Genomic DNA, 22,914 nt, shown 5'->3' on the forward strand with positions numbered 1-22,914 from the left:
CTCAATAATTAGGCATCGTGGTCCAGACATAATAAATCTACTGGCATATGTGGCAGACTGAGCATGCAACCCCAAGTCTACTAACAGTGGTGCAGTCCAGAAGAGTTGGACAAGGACTGCAGGCTTGTTTCTGTACCTTGCCTCGTACCCTTGGCATATAACCTAAAAATATCCACAATTTCACAGGCTCCTGAGCTTCCTCCTTTTTTGCACAGATAATACAGTCTTAGATGCATTGGCAATAGTCTCCAGGAAATAAATAAGATTCTCTTTTTGAAGGCTGCAGTATTAGGTCCACGTGTTAGGGTGCAAGTCCCATGGGGAGGTTGATGGGGTTTGTTGTCAGTAAACCAGGCTGCGTATCTCTTCTTAAGACATAATGAACGAGGCTGACCTCAAAACAATGCAAGCCCTGCCAAGGAACAATTTTGGGAAGAGGGTAAAAAATGCGGCAAACAGCTGTTCTTGCCTTTGTCTGGTTGAATTGTTAAACTTACCGCAGTGAAGTCCCAGGAACTCCTAGGTTTTAGCAACTTTTTACATACTTTCGAAGGTGGAGCAGTTTTTAAAGCAGGAAGGGAGTTCAATTTTGAGCTTTAAAACCCAAAACCTAACCTCCAACATCCTCAAGTGCATGGGCTGCTCTTCAGATCTTATTGGGATTCCCAGTCCTGCCAGGATCTTATCAGGATTCCTGATTACAGGGAGGGTTTCCTAATACATTCAATCAAACATGCTTAAAGAACTTTTCAGACCTATTCAGTAATCCCAGGAAGGTCTGAAAAGCAGTCCATATACCTGGAGCTGTTGTGTGCTGGTGTGTTGTGTCCCCCTCCCCAGTTTTACAGCTTACAGGTTCAGACGAATGCCAGCATGCTGCTTGTGTTTTGTGTTAACCATGGTTTGCTTTAGTGCATGTGCATTGCTAAACTATGGATAAGGCAAATGAGGGAAAGGTGTGAGAGTAGGACCAAGCTTGTGTTCCCAAGGTTGGCTACAAATTTTGCAAACTGTGGTTTGAGGGAGCCAGCAAGATATCTGCACTGGGTGACTGAGTTTTGGCTTTGATCTGGCCTAGGACTGTGGGTGGTTTTTGGCTTCCTTAAGCTATGTGTGGGAGTAGGGTTTCTCTCTCAAGTACTTCTGATCACATTGGCATCCTTTGAATATTCAGTGTTGTCGAATGCTTGAAAGGGCTGGTTAAAGGTTTGGTTATATGGTGGAGCATAAGTCTGTGGGTTATAAGAATGGGAGAATTTGTATGGAGAGTATCATCTAGTACGTTTCCTCTCCAGCTTCTGTGTCACAAGTGCTTTCATTTTATCCCTAGACTCTGTTAGGATGTCTTTCAGGGTCTCTTCTCTGAATAATTGGCTTCCAACAAAAGGCACATTAGCTAGGTTTATATTTAACTGGGAATCCACCTCCCAATGTCTTAACCACAAGGTATGGCATGCCACCATCTGGGCAGACATTGTGCACCCCCAAAATTCGGTGGAATCTAGGGTAGCGCCTGCCACAAATACAGAAGCCCTGGAAATCTTTTTAAAGGTCTGTCTGCTTCTAGGATGATCGCCCTGTGGGTTGTTAAACGTGCCATCAGCCCAGATTATGGAAGCCCTTGCAAAAATTGTGCACACTGCTCTTAAGGAAATGGCAATGGCCTCATGTGGTCTTCTTAATGCATAATTGATAACGCCTGTCAGCTGAGTCTTTAAATTAAGAATCTGCTTTTTGAAACCAATAAGGACAGTGGTTTATCCATGGGATGGAATTTTAAGGATGCCATGAATTCTGTGTCCAGGGAATAGTATTTATGTCCTGGTATAGGACATTTTATACAAAGGAAGTGGGTACCAGCATCTTCAGCGAGGTGGAATGGGCATCCCTTCCCTTCTCAACATACGATTCAAATGACCATCAAATGCCACTGTGAGCCAGATCCCCACAGAGATTTTATGTAATCAGGCCATTGCATTCATTTATGTGCGTGGGAGCATAGCCGCGTACAGGACTACATGAATGGCTCTGCTGCCTCCATTGCAATGAGTGGGACCAATCCTGGCTGGTGAAGGATGTGTCTGTGTTTAGCCTTGTAAGAAATCAGTGCCTGTATAAAGAGGCCACAGTCTTTAGCATACCTTTGAACCACATGTTCTAAATATTCAATAGGCAAGACCTTGTCTGGTGCCATGGGTCTGAATCCTTAATCTCTGGGGAATCAGGCTCTGGCTCCCTGTTGTTTGAGGCATCCCAGCTGGGAATGGTGTTTGCTTTGGTGAAGAATCTAATGCTCACTGTACATCTAACCCGAGGTACCACTATATTTGTCTGCTGAGGCTGATGAAGGTTTTCATGAAAATCTCTTTCCGTCCTTCCAATCTTAGCCCTTTCCTTTACCAAACGTCTCTGGGCACCACAATTCAAGAAGGACACTGACAAACTGGAACGTGTCCAGAGGAGGGCAACCAAAATGGTCAAAGGCCTGGAAACGATGCCTTATGAGGAACGGCTAAGGGAGCTGGGCATGTTTAGCCTGGAGAAGAGGAGGTTAAGGGGTGATATGATAGCCATGTTCAAATATATAAAAGGATGTCACATAGAGGAGGGAGAAAGGTTGTTTTCTGCTGCTCCAGAGAAGCGGACACGGAGCAATGGATCCAAACTACAAGAAAGAAGATTCCACCTAAACATTGGGAAGAACTTCCTGACAGTAAGAGCTGTTCGACAGTGGAATTTGCTGCCAAGGAGTGTGGTGGAGTCTCCTTCTTTGGAGGTCTTTAAGCAGAGGCTTGACAACCATATGTCAGGAGTGCTCTGATGGTGTTTCCTGCTTGGCAGGGAGTTGGACTCGATGGCCCTTGTGGTCTCTTCCAACTCTATGATTCTATGATTCTATGATTCTATGATCTCTAGATAACTTCCTGGGTTTATTTTTGAATTATGTTTCTTACTTGCTAGTCCTCTGGGCGTGGGAAACCTTTGGCCCCCCAGATGTTGCTGAACTTCAATTCATATAAGTCCCAGCCAGTATGTGCAGTGGTTATGGATGATGGGAGTCGTAGTTCAGCAACATTCAGCCCAAAGGTTCCTCGCATCTGCTTAGGACACAGGAAAAATACAAAGGCATGAAGGGCTACGGTAATGTCAAATAATATGCGTAAACACTGTCAGAACATAGACTAAAATAGTAATCAGTAATTACCCATTAAAAATCTTTAAAGATGTTAGGAGATCCAGGTGAGCAGAAACTTCTTTGGCCGGTACCAAAGATGCCACTGTGGGTACCAGGTAGGCTCTGAAGAGGGCGAGTGTTCAGGGGCATCTTGTGTCAGGAAGGGCTGCTTGGCCTTCTGCCGCCGCCGCCGCTGCCGCCACTACTACCTGTCTGCTTCTCCTGCTGCCACCTGTCACAGACAGAGAAGCAGCAGGGCCATCAGCACCAGTTTTGGGAAGATTGCACTGATTTGAGGTCAGTTCTCACCCAAAATGGACACAATGGAAAAAGGTGACTACAGTGGTACCTCGGGTTAAGTACTTGTTCTGGAGGTCCGTTCTTAACCTGAAACTGTTCTTAACCCGAAGCACCACTTTAGCTAATGGGGCCTCCTGCCGCTGCCGCCGCACTGCCGGAGCATAATTTCTGTTCTCATCCTGAAGCAAAGTTCTTAACCCGAGGTACTATTTCTGGGTTAGCGGAGTCTGTAACCTGAAGCGTATGTAACCCGAGGTACCACTATATTTGTCTGCTGAGGCTGATGAAGGTTTTCATGAAAATCTCTTTCCGTCCTTCCAATCTTAGCCCTTTCCTTTACCAAACGTCTCCTGGCAGCGAAAGAAATTAAAAACAGCAACAGACATAACCACAAAATGCACTTCAGCATGCTTTAGTGCTCTCAAATCAATTCTAATGCGCTTCAAACCCGAAATCACAAAATAAGGTAATTTTTACTGGTGCGCCGCGGCACAGAATAAAAGCTGCGTAGGGAAGACATTTCTTAGTTATGCCTTGCCTTGCTTAGATTTTATAATTTTTATTTTTCCTCTTTGTTTACCTCGCACCTTTAAGATCTCATTTGCACATGATGAAAGACCTATACGCAGATTCCTATTTCCGTGTAGGAATTTGCCAAAACCTCTCATCTTAAAGGAAGCATGCATCCTTGGGGATTAGCACACTATTTGCTTTGGCATGTTCTTCTGTGCAGCTCCCAGACACTCCTGCCTGAATAATTCAGCCCCTTTCCCCATCTTACCTGTGAGTCAGATCACTCCCCTGCTGCCTTGTGCTTGGGATTTGGTTGTACAGCCCTTAAGCGAGAACTGTATAATTCAAACAGACAAAAAGTGCTGTGGTTTATGAGTGACGTGAGCTATCATGGCGAGAGCTTACTTCATGAGAGCTGAATCTGATGAAACAGGCTGAGGCCAATGTTGATCTCAAATGGCACAAAGCCCCATGAGACCTTACTTCAAAATCACATAGGATCACTTCATACTGATGACTGTTAGGTTCAAAATATCCTTCGTTTGCTCATGCGCATGAGGTATGGTGGTTAGAAATTCCTGCCTCGTCTTCTTTAAATGCTCTATAATAATCTTCCATATACTTTGGAAAGTTGTGTGTCTCTCTGCTATGCATTTTGATACCTTTTAACCGCAACCATGACACACCCTCCTAACATTTCTCTGATGAAAACAAGGAAGTCCTGATGGTTCCTGAGATCAAGGAGCAGGTTTTCATCTATGTTTGGAGACAATGTGACTCCATTTTGAATCAAGATCGCAAATGATGGCTCTCAAAACTGCATTAATTTACAGTGGTACCTCAGGTTACATACGCTTCAGGTTACAGACTCCACTAACCCAGAAATATTGCTTCAGGTTAAGAACTTTGCTTCAGGATGAGAACAGAAATCGTGCTCCAGCAGCGCAGCAGCAGCAGGAGGCCCCATTAGCTAGCTAAAGTGGTGCTTCAGGTTAAGAACAGTTTCAGGTTAAGAACGGACCTCTGGAACGAATTAAGTACTTAACCCAAGGTACCACTGTAAACCTAATTTTGCCTGCTCATTCTTGAGATAAAACAGCAGGTCTTTGTCTATGTTTGGATACAATCAGATTTCATTTTGGATCAAGTTGGTGGGCTGAACCTTTCAAAACAGCACTGATTTTCACCACTAATTTCAAAACTGCTCTGGTTATTTTGTTTCTTAGAGTGCCCTAGCAGTGCCATGTAGGCGGCTATTAATTATTATTATTTTAGTTTATTACCTGCCTTTCACCCTTACCCTCAGGTCCTGGGGCAGATTACAATAAATTTTAACACATCATTAAAAACAGTTTAAAATGAATTACTACCACGAGAGTATGGTCTGTCCTAAAAATATGCATCTCAGTTGTCAAAGGCCGGGGTTAAGAGGTGCACCTTCAGCAGATGATGGAAACTGTAAAATGAAGGTGCCTGACACAGCTCTTTGTGGAAGGAGTTCCACAGTTTAGGGACTGCCAGAGAGAATGTCCTCTCCTAGGGTGCTGGAACTACCAAGATGGCCCCACTGCTGATCTTAACACCTGAGAGGGTCTGTAGGGAAGAAAGAGGTCTTTCAGATATTTGAGGCCTAAGTTCTTTATGGCAGAGGGTTTCCAAACTGTGGTCTGCAATCACAATTCCACTCCTGTATACCAAGCCAAGAATGGGGAGCCTATGAAGTTCTAGAAGTTATCAGACCACACTTCCCATCTTCCCTGACAATTGGCCGTGCTGGCTGGGGATGATGGGAAATGGAGTCAGCAACATCTGAAAAGCCACAGTTTTCTCATCACTTGCCCTAAGCTTTCTTCATTTCAGCAGTATAATTTAGGGTGGGTAAGGAGTCGTTTTTGTTGAACAATTAGCCATCAGAAATCCTTGTTGATCTACTGCAAAGCACATGCAGATCTGCCTTCTAACATCCCCTGAGCAAGAGGGATCAGAACTGAAGAAGGCAGGCATTCAGATCTGATTTTTTGGGTTGATGTTTGGGCGGGGGGGGGGAGAGAACCTGCTGGATCTGACCAGGAAACCCACCTAGTTTTGTATTCTGCTTCCATCATGGACCAAGGAAATGGCCCTAAGAATTCTGTAAACAAAACATGGAGGGAAAATTGCATACAAAAATATGTATATCAGGAGAGATGGATCTTCATGAGGACTTTAAAAAAAATGTGGAGAACTGAATTTAACATTGGAAAAAATAAAAACTGTGAGAAGCAAAATTGACAGATTCCCCCATTGTTCCTTGCAGGCCCATCTTTGCCTCGAACACATCATCTTTGGTGTAGCAGTCGTGTGATAAGAAGTCTCTTCAGATGAGGCAGGAGTTGCAAGTGATGTAAAGGACTTTGAGGCTACCTCATCCCTGCCACTTTAAAAATGCAAGCTAGTTTTAATTTTTAACAATGCACAAGGGCACTTCTGTGCTGCTGTTGCCGAGACCTCGATTGTGCTGGTGTCAAGGCCTTGCAGGCTGGACTGGAGCTGTGTGTCAGCGTGTTTTGTCAAGATTATAGATGTCATAACCCAGGGCTTTTAAACTTAAGAACTCTGACTAATGGGTGACCGCTATCTGACCACTTTAGGTAGCTGATGAAACACATAGGCAGATGAAGCCCATGTTTCAGAAAAGACAGCAGTCTGAAGCAGCCGCTGCTATCTGGGAATGTGGGCTGTTGTTACTAGGACAAACATTTGATTTGAAGAGATGTGACAATCAAAGCCCAGCTCACAAAAAAATAAAAATAAAATATTGCCTGTGTATTTCAGTGTGCCTGTATATTCAGTCCCTTGGATGTACTTACTGGTTATCGCAATATGGTCTTCTGAGCAGAACTGTCATTGTCACTTAGGGCAACGTAACCATATTGGAACTGTTGCGGTGCATCTGCTCAGTGAGCCAATAAAATAAATAAGGTAAGTCACGGGTGGCCAGCCTATAGACAGGGTCCCACAAAAGTCTGTGACACACCTTGCCAGGGACAAGCAGGTTTATGCCTTGGATGGGGGTGTGTATGTGTCTGCACTGTTAGAATTCCTGCTCCGTGATTGCAGTCATGGGATTGTTGTCTTTCACATGACGGTGTATGTTTTGACTCCACAAAGTGGGAAGTGACGGAGACAGGATGTTTGTGTTACTGTGTGCTGTGAAGTGGGACTATTGTCCTTTGTTCATTCTCTTTGCTGTCTGATGCTAGAAAGAGAGAAGCCATGTTGCAGTGCTCCGTGTGTGTTTATATGTAAATAAAGTAGATTAGCCAAAATGCTGAGTTGCTGAGGTCTGTCACGCAAACTGCGAACACTCTGCGGATCCCTAAGTGCGCCAATATCTGTTGGCATCGGTCGCTGTGATGTTCGGGCAGAAGAAAGCTTTTGAAGCTCCTGAATGATCGACCAGGAGGGAGGGAACATGCCAGTTTGTCCCTCCCAACCGTGGCTGCTTCCTGGCTAGAGGTAAAGCCCACAAAGGTTTTTAAGGCACCATAGATATATTATGCTACACACCTGAGTGGCACTAAATGCCGTGCTTGCTGGGAAGGTTTCCTACCAGTGTGACTAGGTGTTAAATGAAAATATAGTGGTACCTTGGTTTTCAAACATAATCCATTCCGGAAGACCGTTTGAGTTCTTAAACATTTGAAAACCGAGGCGGAAATGGCGGCCTGCAAATTTAACTGAGAAAATTGAGAAAAATAACATATATACTCAGCGGAAGCTTTCGACTTCTGAGGTGCATTCAAAAACGGAAGCATTTACTTCCAGGTTTACGGCGTTCGAGTTCTGAAACGTTCGTCAATGGACACGTTCGAAAACCGAGGTACCACTGTAGCATAGAAAGGCCCCAATAGTCTACTGTAACTTAGGCATGCGTACCCTCCAGCACATTGAGGTGTTAACCTACTGGATTACTCTGTTTGGAGCTTTGTTCCAGCCCATATCAAGGCATGGCTGGCTCTGCAAGTCAGAAATGAAGGTTGTTCATTCACTGGCTTTTGTCTTCTTCTGTGAAGCTTCGTTGATGCCAGCATGTTATTAAAGTAGCCAACAACTGACTCATTCTCAATTCATATGAATGCAACAGCTTTGGGAGTTTTTTTTAAAAATCCAACAGCTTCCATCCCACAGAAACATTGTTTACAAAACTAGTGAAGAGGAAATGGAAGAAAACCCGGGCTTGAATTGCTCTGTGGGACTAGTGATGGGATAAGGAGCCTGATCAAATCCAAACATAAATTAAAGGGACAGAAAGTGCTTCAGTGGGTTGTTTGATGTTGCCGTAGTGGAAATAAGATGATGGTTTGTTCTTAAGAGCAAATGCCCATTCCATAAAAGCCGCTCTCACTTTGGTCTGGCAGACTTAATTAAGAAAACCCTCGATTGATAAGGGCCATGATATCCAAAGCCCAGGGTATGTAAATATTTGCACAAGGAGAAATTACCATAGAAATCAGAAAATCATGCCTGCAATGAAACACAATCCACTTAATACTTGGTGGAACGATTAGTATTCTTCCACTGTTGCAAAATGAGTAGATTTGCACGTATAATAAGGGAGAAGAATAAAAATTTTGGGAGGAAAGTATACTTCACCGACAGAAGACATTGCTATTAGGAGCACCTGTAAATCTACCCTAATATTTGTAGGTGCAAAAAATATATATATAGAGAGAAAAAATAATTCCCTAGATGCCAAAATCCTGGTTTGGGGCAATCACTCTTTGGTGAGAGAAGCCCAGCAGAGACTTAAAACCACAAAATATGCAGTAAAATAAAGGGTGGAAATACAGGCTCTTACACACTTTCAAAATATGCCTCCCCCCAAAGTGAGTTCCAAAATGACCCCTTAAAAAGTTTCCCTCTTCGCCAAGCATAGGAAAAGGACCACAGTTTTGGTAAGTTAAAAAGTGATTTACTTACAAACTCTCCAAAGGTCAGATTCATGTGCTTTAGAAAGTTACACAGGTAGTAAAACGTAGCTTAGTGGTGACAGTTCTTAAATTATTGGTATAGCAACTCAAGAATGGCTTGTGAGAGCCATGTGGCTGGAAGGAGCAGCTCAGAGCTGCTCACACACACCAAAGCTCACATATAAACTAGAGAAGAATAAAGTCTTGATTACCTAGTTTCTCCCACGGTGAAGAGAACTGGACATAGCTAAGCCTGGCAGGACAGCTTACTCTATGGTATTAACCCCTGCATGCATAATCTAAACTTCAGCATGTTGCTTATATGAGGCTGGTTAGCCCGCAATATCCTTGATTTTTCAAACTGCTGATTACCCACTTCTTTGCAGTATGGTGTTGCTGCAAAACCCTATAGCTGTGTATTATCATAGAGTTTCTAGTTGCCTCTAGAAAGTTTATGATGTTATCAAGACCCTCCCCTATCGTCTGTCTCCAGCATCTAGTATCCAGTGATATCTTCCTTTTGGACTTGGGATTCTATTTAGTTTTTGTAGCTAAAGACCACTGATACACTATGAAGCTGTCCACCCCAAGGTTGTAGCAAGGCTACCTTCTTCATCTGTTACATGTGAACTGGATTATTATCCTTGAATTGGGACTTCCAGGACTATCCTGCAAGGGCAGCGAGTGGCAGCAGCATGCTTTGAGCTGATTGTATGGTTATGATCTTGGGAGTGATTTGCGAGACACCCAGCTTTCCTTAACAAAGGCTGATTAGGGTTTCTGTTTTGGAAACGCAACATTAACGTCCTCCTTTGTAGATGTTGGAAGGCACCTAGCCTGCATGGCTAAGCAGGATCAGTGTTTGTCTCCTGCTCTGTACTATGACTCATTCATTAAAAGTAATTATTGCAGAGGCTAAAGTATTAGCTGCTGATTTGTCTTTTGGAGCGTGCCTGTATTATCTGTGGAAACAGGTGCTGCCTGCTTTGCCGAGTCCTTGCAAACCCTACGAAACAGAAATTGACAGATTGAATTAATTGCTGAAATGTTGTTATAAGTAAACATCCTTCGGCTCTAATTTGGAAATCCAAAAGGGGTTCCAGCGAAGCAGGCATGTTGATTTACAGCCAGCGACAAGCATCAATTAGCACTCAGCCTGTGTTGCAGAAACGAGATAGCGTGATCCTTAACAGAGGATGCTTCTCTGTTTGTTGGTTGTTTTCCCTTCCATTGCTTTTGTCCTTTGGCAACAGTTTAGAAGCAATAAGAAGGGCACCTTCTCTATGTCTCCTTTGCACCCCAATGCAAATTTAAACCTGTGCAAACAATTGCAGGGGTGGGGTGGGGAGTAGCTATTTTTAGTTATTGGTCCGGCACTTTTCAGTCTACAGCATTTTTTATCTTGGGGCCTTTTCAGGGCAGAATTAGATGTTTGGGGATTTATGCAGAATGCTGCCAACTGTGTTGTAGCCAAGATGATCAAAGCACACATTTCAGCTTGCCCACTTAACAATGACCCCAATGCTTGAGGTAACCTCACAACCTGTGGCGGGCATTTTGTGTGTGTCATCCTGTGGTGACCTTGACCGCTGCTTGCATGTTCTGCGGCTGCTGACCAACCGGCACTGCAATCCACATTTGCTGTATGTCACTGAAAACCCTGGTTGCCAAAAGGGGTTGTGGGACAGGGCCCTGGGCAGGTACATAAAAGGCTTGAGGCACAGACCCAGATTTTGCATTTGATTTGCATATGTGAACACATGCATATCTAATGCAAATTTAGGTCAACTTTCAGAGAAGAAAGCAAAACAAAACAAAATTTCTGGCTTGTGCGGTCAGGTTATGGGGTACTAAGAGGATTTAGTGGGGCTGGAACATTAACTTTTCTTCTAGCCAAATTAGGTTGGTGCGTGCCTTAGCTCTGTGGGGTCATGGCAAGATTTTTTTTTTGAGGCCAATTCCAGACAGATAATCTAATCAGCCAGTCACATGTCGCTGGGGAATCAAACAGCCTCTGCCTGCAGAACATCCAACAATGGAGGCCTGGGCAAGGGGGCGGCGCCAGAAAGGGAGCCAGCGATGGACCACACATTCGCTCCATAAGATGCACAGACATTTCCCCCTTCTAGGAGGAAAAAAGTGTGTCTTATGGAGCAACAAATATGGCACTTCACTTTGCCCAGCTGCCCTGTAAGCAAAGTCTTTTTTAATAGTGTTAAATACGTATGTAGAAGGGGCAGGAGATCTAGGGATCAGGGCTTCTACTTTCCCCAGAACAGCAAAGCACCTGATCCTAGAAGCAGCTTGACTCATCACCTGAAAACATAAGGAGATAAGAACATCAGAAGAGACTTGTTGGATCAACCTAGATGCCTATCTAGTCTAGCATCCTCTTCTCACAGTGGTCAACCAGTTGAACATGGCAAGCCCACAAACAGGGCCTGAACACAACAGCCCTCTCTCCTTCTGTGGTCTCCAGAAACTGGCATACCGCCTCCGAGAGTGGCTACTAGCCAAAATGCCTCTAGAGTTTTAAGCTTGGAAGAGTCGCTTGCGAAAGATCAGGTTGTGTGTTCATTGCGGTCAATATAACATGATGGAACAAGCCGGTGTCTTTTGTTCTCCACTACTCTTCTCTAAATGCGAAAAGAAATTGGATGTTGAGAGTAAAAACACAGTGGGTAATGGGAACTTACTTCACAGCCACAGGCAGGTTCCAGAGGAGCAGCTGTTTTAGCCTATTGTGGCAAGAACAACAAGGAGTTCTGTAGCACCTTTGAGGCTTAACAGTTTTATTGTAGCCGAAGCTTTCACGGATTAGAACCCACTTCCTTGTGTACCTGATGAAATGTACTCTGACTATTTAATGAAAGCTCATGGCGCAATACGGTTACTAGTCTTGGAGGTGCCATGAAACCCTTTAAGCTATTGGACTGTTGCAGATTTCAGGGATGTGGCGTAACCTCTTTGCCGTGAGAAATTGGAAGAAACAATGGGAAGGAGAAATGTTAGCAGATTTGTCGCCCACAAGACAGTTTTTGGAGACAGACAAGGGTTTCTCCTTCTCTCACCCAGCTGCCAGGAAAGATGCTTGCTGTAGTTATGTTCTGCCACATAACACCAAAACCCAACCTTGCAGAACACTGTACTGTTTTCCCGTGTCCCTATTGCTGCATACTCTCTAACAAGGATGGGAAACCTGGGAAACCCCCCCCATATGTTGCTGGACTACAGCTCCCATCATCTCTGATCATGGGCTGTGCTGGTTGGAGCTGATGGGAGTTGTAGCCCAGAAATATCTAAAGAGCCAAATTCTCAATGCTGTGAGGCTATGCAAAGTAATCCGCTTACAGTGGTTCTTTTTAAAAAGTGAAAGGATGCACGGCTTTGGCATGCCTACCTTGTACACAGCTCCATTCAGTTGGTTCACAGTTACAGTTATTTGGTGGTGTATGATAAATCAAATCTGGGCCTGCCCAATTCATTTTGCTGCCTGAGGCAGAGGTCATCTCCTCTCATTCATGTCCTGAAGCTAACCTAACTGGCAGTTGACTCCTACTTTGACCCAGTCCTTCACTTAAGGACTGGGGGCTAGTTTAGAGGGGGGCACAGAACAGCTCACGTCACTCACATGGTTCTATCCTCCCAGCATTTTATGGCCACTTTAGGCAGCCACCTCACTCTGCCTAATGCTCGGGCCGGCCCTGCATCCTGAAAGGCATGCAGAAATGTGATTGAAAGAGGGCAAGAAAGAAAAATACTGTATGCTCCTGTGCCTTCTCTAAATTGCAGACTGGATGAGATCCTCAATTGAAAGCACTGTGGAAGAAGGCACACATCTTCCCCCTCCTTTTCTTTTATAAGCGAGTTGGGGGTCACTTAGACTGGGGAGAGGGCAAGGGAAGAAAGGGGTTGATCGTCCTTGCCCAAAGTGCCACTTCCCTGATCTTTCTGACAGCTGCACAAGGCTGCTAATTATTACATTTTAATTAGTCTCCCAGGCCCCATCTCGTTGGCCCTTTACTACAGCTAACTTTCAGCAGCTTTTACAATTTCTCTCTCTGAGAAGATGTAGAGACATGGGAATTGGAATTACCTGAGGGGCTAGGATTCTTCAATTCTCGGTGAAGTCTCGGAACCGCCTTTCCCATAGCTTGATGAGGGTGGGGGCATTTCAAATCAAAAACTGATTTGGGGTTTGCAGAGGAGATCAGTGTCTGTTGTGGAGATGCGGTTGTTTTAATTGAAGGGGTGTGGAGTGCAGGTTACAGGTTTGTGATACCTTTTTCTAGTTTCCAGCCTTATGGCAACTGAAAGAGGAGGCAAGAATTTATTACATTAAATGACTAATTAAACCACTTAGCTGCCTGACAACTAAAATTACTATTTGAAGCCACCCTGAAAGCCTTCAATTAAATGAGTACAGCTGAGAGATGTGCGACAGTGGCAGTCTGGACTGTGCAGTGATTTTTTTAAGGAAACGGGGAGGGTTGGCTGAGTCGAACTGATTGATGTTCGCGTTGTGGCACAATGCCCCCAAACGGGAGCTTAATATAACTTTTTTGCCTTCTGAATATGTCCCAGTTTGTCTGATGAGATCTTCCTTTCAGGGCTTGATCTTCAGAGGCCTTAAGTTAACTGTAGTGCCATGGGTGGGAGACAGATGTCCTCATTAATAAACCAAACTGTGCGCTACCATCACAATGGACGCCTTAGCTAAGAGCTGAGTTGAAGATGCCAAGGAGTGTGACTGATCAAGGAGATGAGGATCTTCCTTACGAAGGCTGAATCTCTCTGCTGAAAAATAACTCCTTGATAGGGCGGGCCTGTGTCTGATTTTATGGAGGGGAGTCCTCTGTTTGAAGGAGTCCTTTGAATGACTCTCTGTTCTGAATTCAGGTTAAAGTTACAGAATCATAAGTAGGGAGAGGTGAGTTATATTGTATATTTCTATTTAAATTATAGCAATTATTTGTTAGTTCCTACGTATGCATATAAATTTATGGACATCTGTTCCCTCTTTTGATGATGCAAGAGGAATTTATCAGCATTGCGTGGACAGGCGGAGTCCCCAGATCCCGCGCGGTCCCCCCCGTCATGTGAAATAACGACTCATGATAATGTGCTATGGGATTAAATTGGCCACAACTTTATTAAATTTCAAATGTGGGTAGACATTGGCTCAGGCATTGGGCGTTCTCCCTCCCCAGTCCCCAGCCGGGGACCTAGGGAGCATCAGGGTTATCCAGTGTGTGTGTGTGGGGGGGGATGGGCCGGCTCTGGAGAACATATGTTCAAGCAGAGATAGCCACCCCCATTACGCCGCCGCCGGGGAGAGCAATGATGACCTTTCGGCATACGGTCAAAGCCTCCCTTCAGAAACCCCTTTAACGGGGAACCCTGGTATCGCCGCCGCAAAGAGGAAGATGGACTAAAGGATTCCACCCAAGGCCTGATACCGCCAAAGTTGTGACGTTTTGCTACGGGAAAGATGAAACCTGCCAATGCAGGGAAATTCCTTTCCGGCCCTTTAACAGCGACCTTAACGTAGCAGCGCCCTCATAGCTGTGAAGAAAAGTTAACCTGCAAAACCTGTGAAGAAAAGTTAACCTGCAAATAAGACATTAACTGAGGGTGGGTAGGGTGGGAGAAGCTCTGGAGCCAAGTGAGGATTCCCAGGTAAGATCCTCCCTCTATTGTGTGGGCAGGTAATCCCTCCCCTACCTGGCCTGGTCTCCTTGGCAACGCTTCCCCCAGGTGGGATTGGACAACTGACTGAGGTAGGCGGAGACCTCCAGGTATCTCACCTGAGGGAAGACAAACCAAGCCTATGCTGTTGGAGCCGCTCCAGATCTAGGGGCTGTGCGCGTCCACGCAATGGGCGTCCCCCGTTTTAAGCATGGAGCGGTCATTCTGTCTTTTTCGTGCTGATTTGGGGAGTTCCCAAAATGTTTTATTTTCTTTACTTCTGCAAACTGGGGGATTCTGCTGTGCCTGCTGATTCCTCCATCTTGTGCACAGGTAGTGCCGTTCTGGCTGCATAACCAACAACATTCATAGCAGAAGCATCATTAATAAAGGGAATGGTACAAATAGCCTGATGTACCATAACAGAAGCCTCCCTTTCTGATTGCGCATGTCAGTGCATTTATTTCAATCCTCCATAGCCTATAAAATTTCACTAAGGCAGAGGCGCCATTTTCTCAAAAGGATTGAGGGGGCCTGTGTTGATGCTGTGTGATCTCATACGATGCCCTGACATCACGCATATGGCGCCATATGACACTCTGAAATTGTGCAATGCCGCAAGGAGCCGGGGTGGAGCCGAACGCCCCCTGAATATTGAGGGGGATTAGCTGCCTGATATACTAAGGGATCCAGGGGTGGAATGTAGGAGAGGCAGTGATAGCCTTGCGTTGTACTGTACAATAATTGCTTTGTGAAGCACATTCTAGCCCAATGTGTCATTGAAGTTTTGATGGGACCTGGTGCATGGGATTGAAACACAAGCCCTATGACACAAGTGGTGTGAAGGGACACCGGAGAATTAATTACATGCCTCCCATTTTATTTTTACAGTTCTTTGGGGCGAAATTACTTGGGTCTGCCATTATGTCCCTCCCTCCACCCTTTGCAAAACACCCACAGGGGAAGGATGGGTGTCATCGAACACCCAGTAATTTTTTTCTTGTTTGACCACCCTACTTTCGACGAAAGTGCATGTAGATTGTATCAGCCAAGGGATGGTGTTGGATGCATATAAGGACAGCTTCCAAGGGGGCGGGCAGTGCTGTTTTTGGAACTGAGCTCAGGGCCCCGCTCTCCCTCCCTGCAGGATACTTCAGTAAATGCAGAGTTTGAATATCATGTTTGATCTGTGTTTCCAGTCAGCGCCATACATGGCTGTCAAAGACTCCATGCTATTCCGAGCCAGTTGCTTCATGTTGCACCATGAATTAGATGGCTTGCATAGCTCTCCTAGGATACCACAATACAGAAACGCTCTGGGTAGCAGAGCCTCAAATATGGTCATGTTGCCTCCCTAAAGCCCAGCCAGAGGGTGCTGGATGTGAACTCTGCATTTGCTGCATCTGATGTGGTTTGGAGCTGTGGGTGGGTGGAAGAAGCAGAAGAAGCAGCAGAATACCGCTCAGGCCGATTATCCTGCCTTACCTGAAATATGACAGAGCTAATGTGCTTACTAATAGAGGGATGAAGGATGAGCTCAGAGTATGACTCTCCTTGCAGTCACAGGGCACCACCTGAATGCTTTGTTCAAGCTCAAGGGCCATTACTGATGATGTCATGGTGAGGAGGTGATCTGGACTGTCCACAGCCCCCTTAAGGGAGAGGTAGGTGAAAGGTAGACCAGTTGAACTCTGGGTGATCACAGTAGATCACCAAGGTCCCAGTTGTTTGACAAGACCAATGAGTCTCCCCCGCAAATTAAACTGAAGAAAAATGGGGGTGAGGAGAACAGAAACCAGAAATGGATTTTTGTGTGAAAGGTCTAGCAGACACAAGTGCATTAGGGCAAGCAGGGGAACTGTTCCTCCAACCTATAGTCAGCTTGCCCACGCGCACGCGCACACACACACACGACTATCTTTCTGCTTACTTTTATCCAGTCCAGGGCTTCTCATGGCCTATCTTAGGGCTGGGGTGAAAGATATAAATCCATCTATATGGTGTGATGCTACATGGACAAGTTTAGTCCCAGAGTAGTTCCAAAATAGAGGTCAAGGGAGTAGGATGGATTAACCCCTGCCTCTTGCCCTCCCTCCTCTCCTGCTTCAGCTGTTTCCCCTGCTTCCGGACTTCTCTCTGCCACAGACTCTCCCAGCTCACTAAGTCTTGTTACTCTTCAGCTTCCAACACTTCCTCTCCCCAGTCTTCTCCCTCAATGCCCTCTTTGTTGTCCCACCACCAATCCCTGGGCTCTGAGCCTTCTTCCCCTGGGGGTTCCCCAGCTGGTTCCTCCCACCATTCCTCTACAGCCAACCCATCCATGAGACTGAGCATGCTAAGCCCTCATTGGGTGGTTTCGGGTTTCCCCTCTCTTTGGGGATGGGGCTGAAGACTACATGTGCCCAATTCCATCCTAGCTACATTCAGAGAACCACCTGTGCAGTGGCGTAGCGTGGGGGGTGCAGGGGGGGGGGCTGGCCGCACCGGGCGCAACATCTGGGGGTTAGGGTTAGGGTGCGCAAATCCACGGGTTAGGGGGCGCAAATCCATGGGTTAGGGGGCACAAATCCATGGGTTAGGGGGCGCAAATGACTTGCCCTGCCCCGGGTGCTGACAACCCACGCTACGCCACTGCACCTGGGTACTGTTGAAATCCTGTACTAATAAGACCAACTGCAGAAATGTTAGAGAATCTGTGGTATAATGATTTAGCATAGTGACTCAGAAGTACTAAGAACTGGTTGGTTAAGTGGAATCAGTTACCAGCTTCTTAATGTCAAGGATTTTAATTGAATCCACCCATCGCCAACTGAAGTGAATATTCCAGTTCTACAGCAGTGATTGCAGTTTCTGTTTTCAATATCTCAGCTCAACTGAAATCTGGTTAGCAATAATATTTCATTTCTTCCCCACCCCCAAAAACAAAAACAAAACAAAAAGCCCGCCTTGAAATATGAAAGCAGCACTGAAAAATAAATAGCTTTCCATGAGAGCCCGGGGCTTCCAAGTTAATAATGAGAGGAACATATACAGAGTGAACTGCGTAGCAAATTCCCGTATAACCCCAACTGAAATCCTTATGGTATTTGGATTTTAAACACTGAAAAATAAAACACAAAACCCTCTGAATACTCTGAGGCCAGATTCATTGAAAGCTTGGCTGGTTTCAAGCACTTTACAAGCTGCCAAAAGTGGGGTTTGGGGTCCTGTTTGGCTTCCTGGCTGCCAGAACGGAACAGAGACTTGATTGAATCCAGCCGCTGTTTTCATGATGCTGCGGCATCCAGTCTCAGCCGCTGCGCTGAGAGTTGGGTGCGTGGAACTCCGTCTCTTGCCCCAACCAGGCGGGAAAAGTCAATGGGATGCGAAGGGGCACCTGAAAGCAGTGTGGAGAAGCATCCTTCTCCTAGAGGATAATAGCCACAATGGGGTCCCACCTGCGCCGCTGCAGGCTGGATGTCTCAGAATGCAGGTTGCTGGGGATTTCAGGTGAGCAGAGTGCTGTGACTCTCAGGGTTGTTGCACAAGACTGGGTCTTTTCTGCAGTGACTCCCCGCTTGTGGAATGCTCTCCCCAGGGAGACACGCCTGGCACCTTCATTGCACATCTTTTGGTGCCAGGCAAAATCATTCCTCTTCTCCCAGGCTTTTGGCTAATTAAACAATCTATGGGCTATTTAATTGTATGTTTTTTGGGGGGGAAGCATTGTTTTTGCTTGTAGCTGTCTTAAGTATTTTTATATTCTAAACTGCCCTGTGATCCTCAGGTGCAGGGCAGTATAGAAATAGATAGATAGATAGATAGATAGATAGATAGATAGATAGATAGATAGATAGATAGATAGATACATTTTATATATGGCTTGATTTGTAAGAAAAACAAACAAACGCCATTTTAGTGGAGGAACCATAGTTCTGGGCTGGAATGCCTGCTTTGGATGTATAAAGTTACAAGTTTCAATTTTTCCTGTGGGAACAATCAATCCCTCTTTCCAGGGAACTCTGGGAACTGAAGTTCTATCAGCAGAATAGGAGGTCTCCTAACAACTTTCAGCACTACATTTCCCAGGATTCTTTGGGTGAAGTCGTAACTATTTAAAGTGGTATGGTACTGCTTTAAACATATAGTGCAGATGGGGCCTATAACACAGCTTTGCATGTTCCTATTGCTTTAGCACTGCAACTAGCAGGGGTGGGAAACTATTGGCCCTCCATATTGTTGAACTACAACTCCTATCAGCCTTGACCATGCTTGGTGTTTAGGCTCTTCACAAGGGCCATACCACCCATTCTCTTTCAACACCTTGGCTTCCTCCTGCCTGTTAAGATCTGCTGGGATTTTCTTTGCCTGAAGTGATACAGCTTCGGTCCTACTTAATGCTGTTCAGGGGTTCTCATTTGTTCCGTGGTGTCAACATGTTTAAATCTTTCATAGAAATTGATTGCATGCAGGAGCACGTCTCTGATGTTATTCACAGAACTCTTAAAACCTGGATTACCATGGGCTGAGCAAATGGAATGTGCAGATTGGGGAGTCTACAGGTAGCCAGAGAATTCAACATTTTACACAAGCCTCAGGTTCTCTGAGCAGATAAGCACAGTTATAGGAACCTACTTCCCCAATTAGGCAAATAAGTCTTAGAAATTATATTTAGATTTTGCACAACACTTTCCCTAAGAGCTCAAAGTGCTTCACAAGCATTAGCTTTGCAAACTTTTTAACAACCCTGTAAAATAGGCCTGTATTATTACTATCTCATTTTATTGACGAAGCAGCTGAGGTGATAAGACAGAAAAGCATTATGATAAACCAATTGGCACCTGGGCATCTAATGACTGGAGGTGAGATTTAATGTACGAGCTTCATTGTGCTGTCTTCAAAAAATGCTGCAGTGTTAGTTTTCCAAGGCTTGCTGTAAGCCTAACTCCCAGCACCCTTAGTTTGAGCCCAATGATTTTTGTCTTTCCATCAGATTTACGTTCCATGACCATAGAGCATCTCAGCCAATGCCCTAGAACAGGCATAGGCAAACTCCGGCCCTCCAGATGTTTGGGACTACAATTCCCATCGTCCTTGACCACTGGTCCTGTTAGCTAGGGATGATGGGAATTGTAGTCCCAAACATCTGGAGGGCCGGAGTTTGCCTATGCCTGCCATAGAACATTACGGTACGTATATTAGTAGCTGTTTTCCAATATTGTGTAAATACATTTTTAGCTGCAGATGTGGAAAAGGTTAGTTGGTCCTTAAGCAGTAAATTATTATGGTCATCTGTAAACAGATTTAATAAAGCAGGCCTTGGGTCAGGTTGTATCATCTTGTCTTGTAATAGAAGAGACTTCTTCAAAGACCATTTCCCAAAATAATTGCACAGGCTTGCATTCTCACCACATAAGGAAATATGAACCTCTGTTGACATTCCCTCCAACATAAAGGACTTGGATGAGAGCTTAACGCACAGCATTTTGCAACGGGGTGTTTTTAATGTGTGCAACTCCTTCATTTCTTGCAGCTACCTTGCTGACCAGTGCTGGAATGGCGGCTTCATCTACCTGATCATGTTGCGTCGCATCAAGCGCAAGGCCCCTCTTCCTCCGTCGAACGGCAACAACAGCAACAGCAGCAGCAACGAACCCAAAGCCCGGCCTACTTCGGAGCCCAGCGGGAAGACAGCACAAAATGGCAAAAGGACTAGAAAGTTTGGCGTCATCACCAGAACTCCTCCTGGGGGCAAGGAAAGCAAAGGCAACAAAAGCGGCAAAGGCAGCTCCAGGACTGAGCAGGGAAATGGACATTGCACCCTTATGGAAATGGATGGGTTGCACCCCGAGGCATCCAGCACAGAAAGCAAACTGGAGGATCGACTTCAAAAAGCTGACTCGCCCTTTCCAGCAGGGCAATACCGCTCCCGCCTTTCAGACGGAGGGATTCTAGACCTAACCTCAAGTGAACTCTCGCTGCAGGTAAAGAATTTTTTAATTCCCCATTTTTATTGCTGCTGGTGTCGCCTTAATTGAAAACAAACCAACCAGAAGCATAGGTGGTTCAATAACAAAGCAGTTTCCATTGGAATTATGGTTCAGGTAGATTGTCTACAGAGCGCAAAGCTTACATTATGACTTTCTTCCCTTCCGTCTCTATTATTATTATTTATTACATGTGTATACCGCCATATACGCCATAGATATCAGGGCGGTTCACAGCATAAAATTACAGTACAGCTGTGTCTTGGTTCTTGAACAGAATCCGTTCCAGAGGTCCGTTTGACTTTCATAAACCAAGGGGCGGCTTCCAGTTGGCTGCAGGAGCTTCCTGCACTCAGTCAGAAGCCGCGCCAGACATTCAGCTTCCAAAAAAAGTTCACAAACCAGAACACTTACTTCCGGGTTTGCGTTTGGGAGCCAAAATGTTCCAGTCACAAAGCGTTCGAGAACCAAGGTATGGCTGTACAGTGGTACCTCTGGTTGTGAACGGGATCTGTTCTGGAGGCCCATTCGCAACATGAAAAGAGCACAACCCGCAGCGGCACGTCTGCGCACACACGGGTTGCGATTCAGCGCTTCTGCGCATGCGCGCGACATCATTTTGCACTTCTGCGCATGCGCGGATGGCGAAACCCGGAAATAACCCTTTCCGGTACTTCCGGGTCGCCATGGGACATAACCTGAAAGAACATAACATGAAGCAAACGTAAAATGAGGTATGACTGTATAAAGAAAACACAAAACACATAATAAAAATAAGAACAATAACAAACCAATAATAAAGGGCATCGGATGTTAATCATCCAAAGGCTTAGTTAAAGAGGAAAGCCTTTTCCTGTCACCTAAAATATATATAATGAAGGCAACAGGATTCCACAAGCAGGGAGCCACCCTCCAGACTTTTCATGGGGGAGGCACACAAAGAAGGGCCTTGTGAGTATGACCTCAGGGTCCAGGTAGTTTCAGTACTGCGGTCCTGAGCCATAACTAGACATTAACTGCAGAAGGTTGGCAACCCAAAGCCTAGTGTGGCCCCTGGCTGAAATTTGTGCATCCCTTTGCAAGGGATCGCTATCCCAGCAACAGCAACCACCCCATGTGAAGGCATTTGAGGCAGGGATGGGGAACTGCAAGCCTAGGGGCCATATGCAGTCATCTGTGCCTCTCTTTTTTGGTCCTTAGGACCCTGCCCCGCCCACACCCCTTTCCTACAAGTAAGGGGGTCAGCATAGGCTGCAGTCTCCTACACCTCTACATTGTAGAGATCAGAAATACTGATGTGTTGCTCCACATTCCCTCAATTAGAGCTATCTGGACCTGCCCGGCTTTTTATTAGAGTTCTGACTTCAAACTGTTTCCCCCATTATTTCGTTCCCTCAATGAAAGCAAGCGGAGTTTATTTGTTTTCCATGCATAACAGGAGAGGGGGAACCTGCTGGGGACATGAAGCCTGGCGAGTCTCGATGATTAAAGGGCTGCAGAATGCAGAGGCACGAAATAGGCCTTGCAGATGATGAGCTGAAAAACTCGTGTTATTGCTGCCTGTGAACAGAAATGAGCTCCAGGGAACTATCTATATCAGCAGCCTAGCTGCTGACATAATTTCCTTGGCAAAGTCTTTAAACATTCTATCAAGCCATTGCAAGCACCTGAACTAATGCAATCACCCTTTGTTTTTAAGAGTCATTTGGAAACACCACCAGCTGGATTGAGCTTTTTTTTTTAAAAAAAGAAATCTCCCCCCCCCCCAGGGCTCATACAACATCTTAGTCCTGAAACTGCAATGCGCTCTACGTGGGGCTACCTTTAAAGGTGACCCGGAAACTACAACTAATCCAGAACTAGTCTGGTGACTGGGAGCAGCCGCCGAGACCACATAACACCAGTCTTGAAAGACCTACACTGGCTCCCAGTACGTTTCCGAGCACAATTCAAAGTGTTGGTGCTGACCTTTAAAGCCCTAAACGGCCTCTGTCTAGTATGTCTGAAGGAGTGTCTCCACCCCCATTGTTCTACCTGGACACTGAGGTCCAGCACCAAGGGCCTTCTGGCGGTTCCCTCCCTGCGAGAAGCTAAATTACAGGGAACCAGGCAGAGGGCCTTCTCGGTAGTGGCGCCCTCCCACCCTCCCACCAGATGTCAAAGAGAACAATAACTACCAGACTTTTAGAAGACATCTGAAGGCAGCCCTGTTTATGGAAGCTTTCAATGTTTGGTGTATTACAGTATTTTAATATTTTTTTGGAAGCCACCCAGAGTGGCTGGGGAAGCCCAGCCAGATGGGCAGGGTATAATTAATAAA

General features: G+C 45.5%; 1 protein-coding gene across 6 annotated transcripts in view; it reads left to right on the forward strand.

Annotated features, from left to right (window-relative positions):
- The window catches only part of PDZD2 (PDZ domain containing 2), a 245,239-nt gene that overhangs the window by 140,398 nt on the left and 81,927 nt on the right, over positions 1–22,914 (forward strand). For all 6 annotated transcript variants that reach the window (XM_081212580.1, XM_081212583.1, XM_081212582.1 and 3 more), the window contains one exon: positions 20,141–20,591. In XM_081212580.1, the coding sequence (XP_081068706.1) occupies positions 20,141–20,591 (451 nt within the window). The remainder of the gene's footprint in view (positions 1–20,140; positions 20,592–22,914) is intronic.

Source organism: Podarcis bocagei (genome assembly GCF_964188305.1).
Source record: "Podarcis bocagei genome assembly, chromosome: 11".
Lineage (NCBI taxonomy): Eukaryota > Metazoa > Chordata > Lepidosauria > Squamata > Lacertidae > Podarcis > Podarcis bocagei.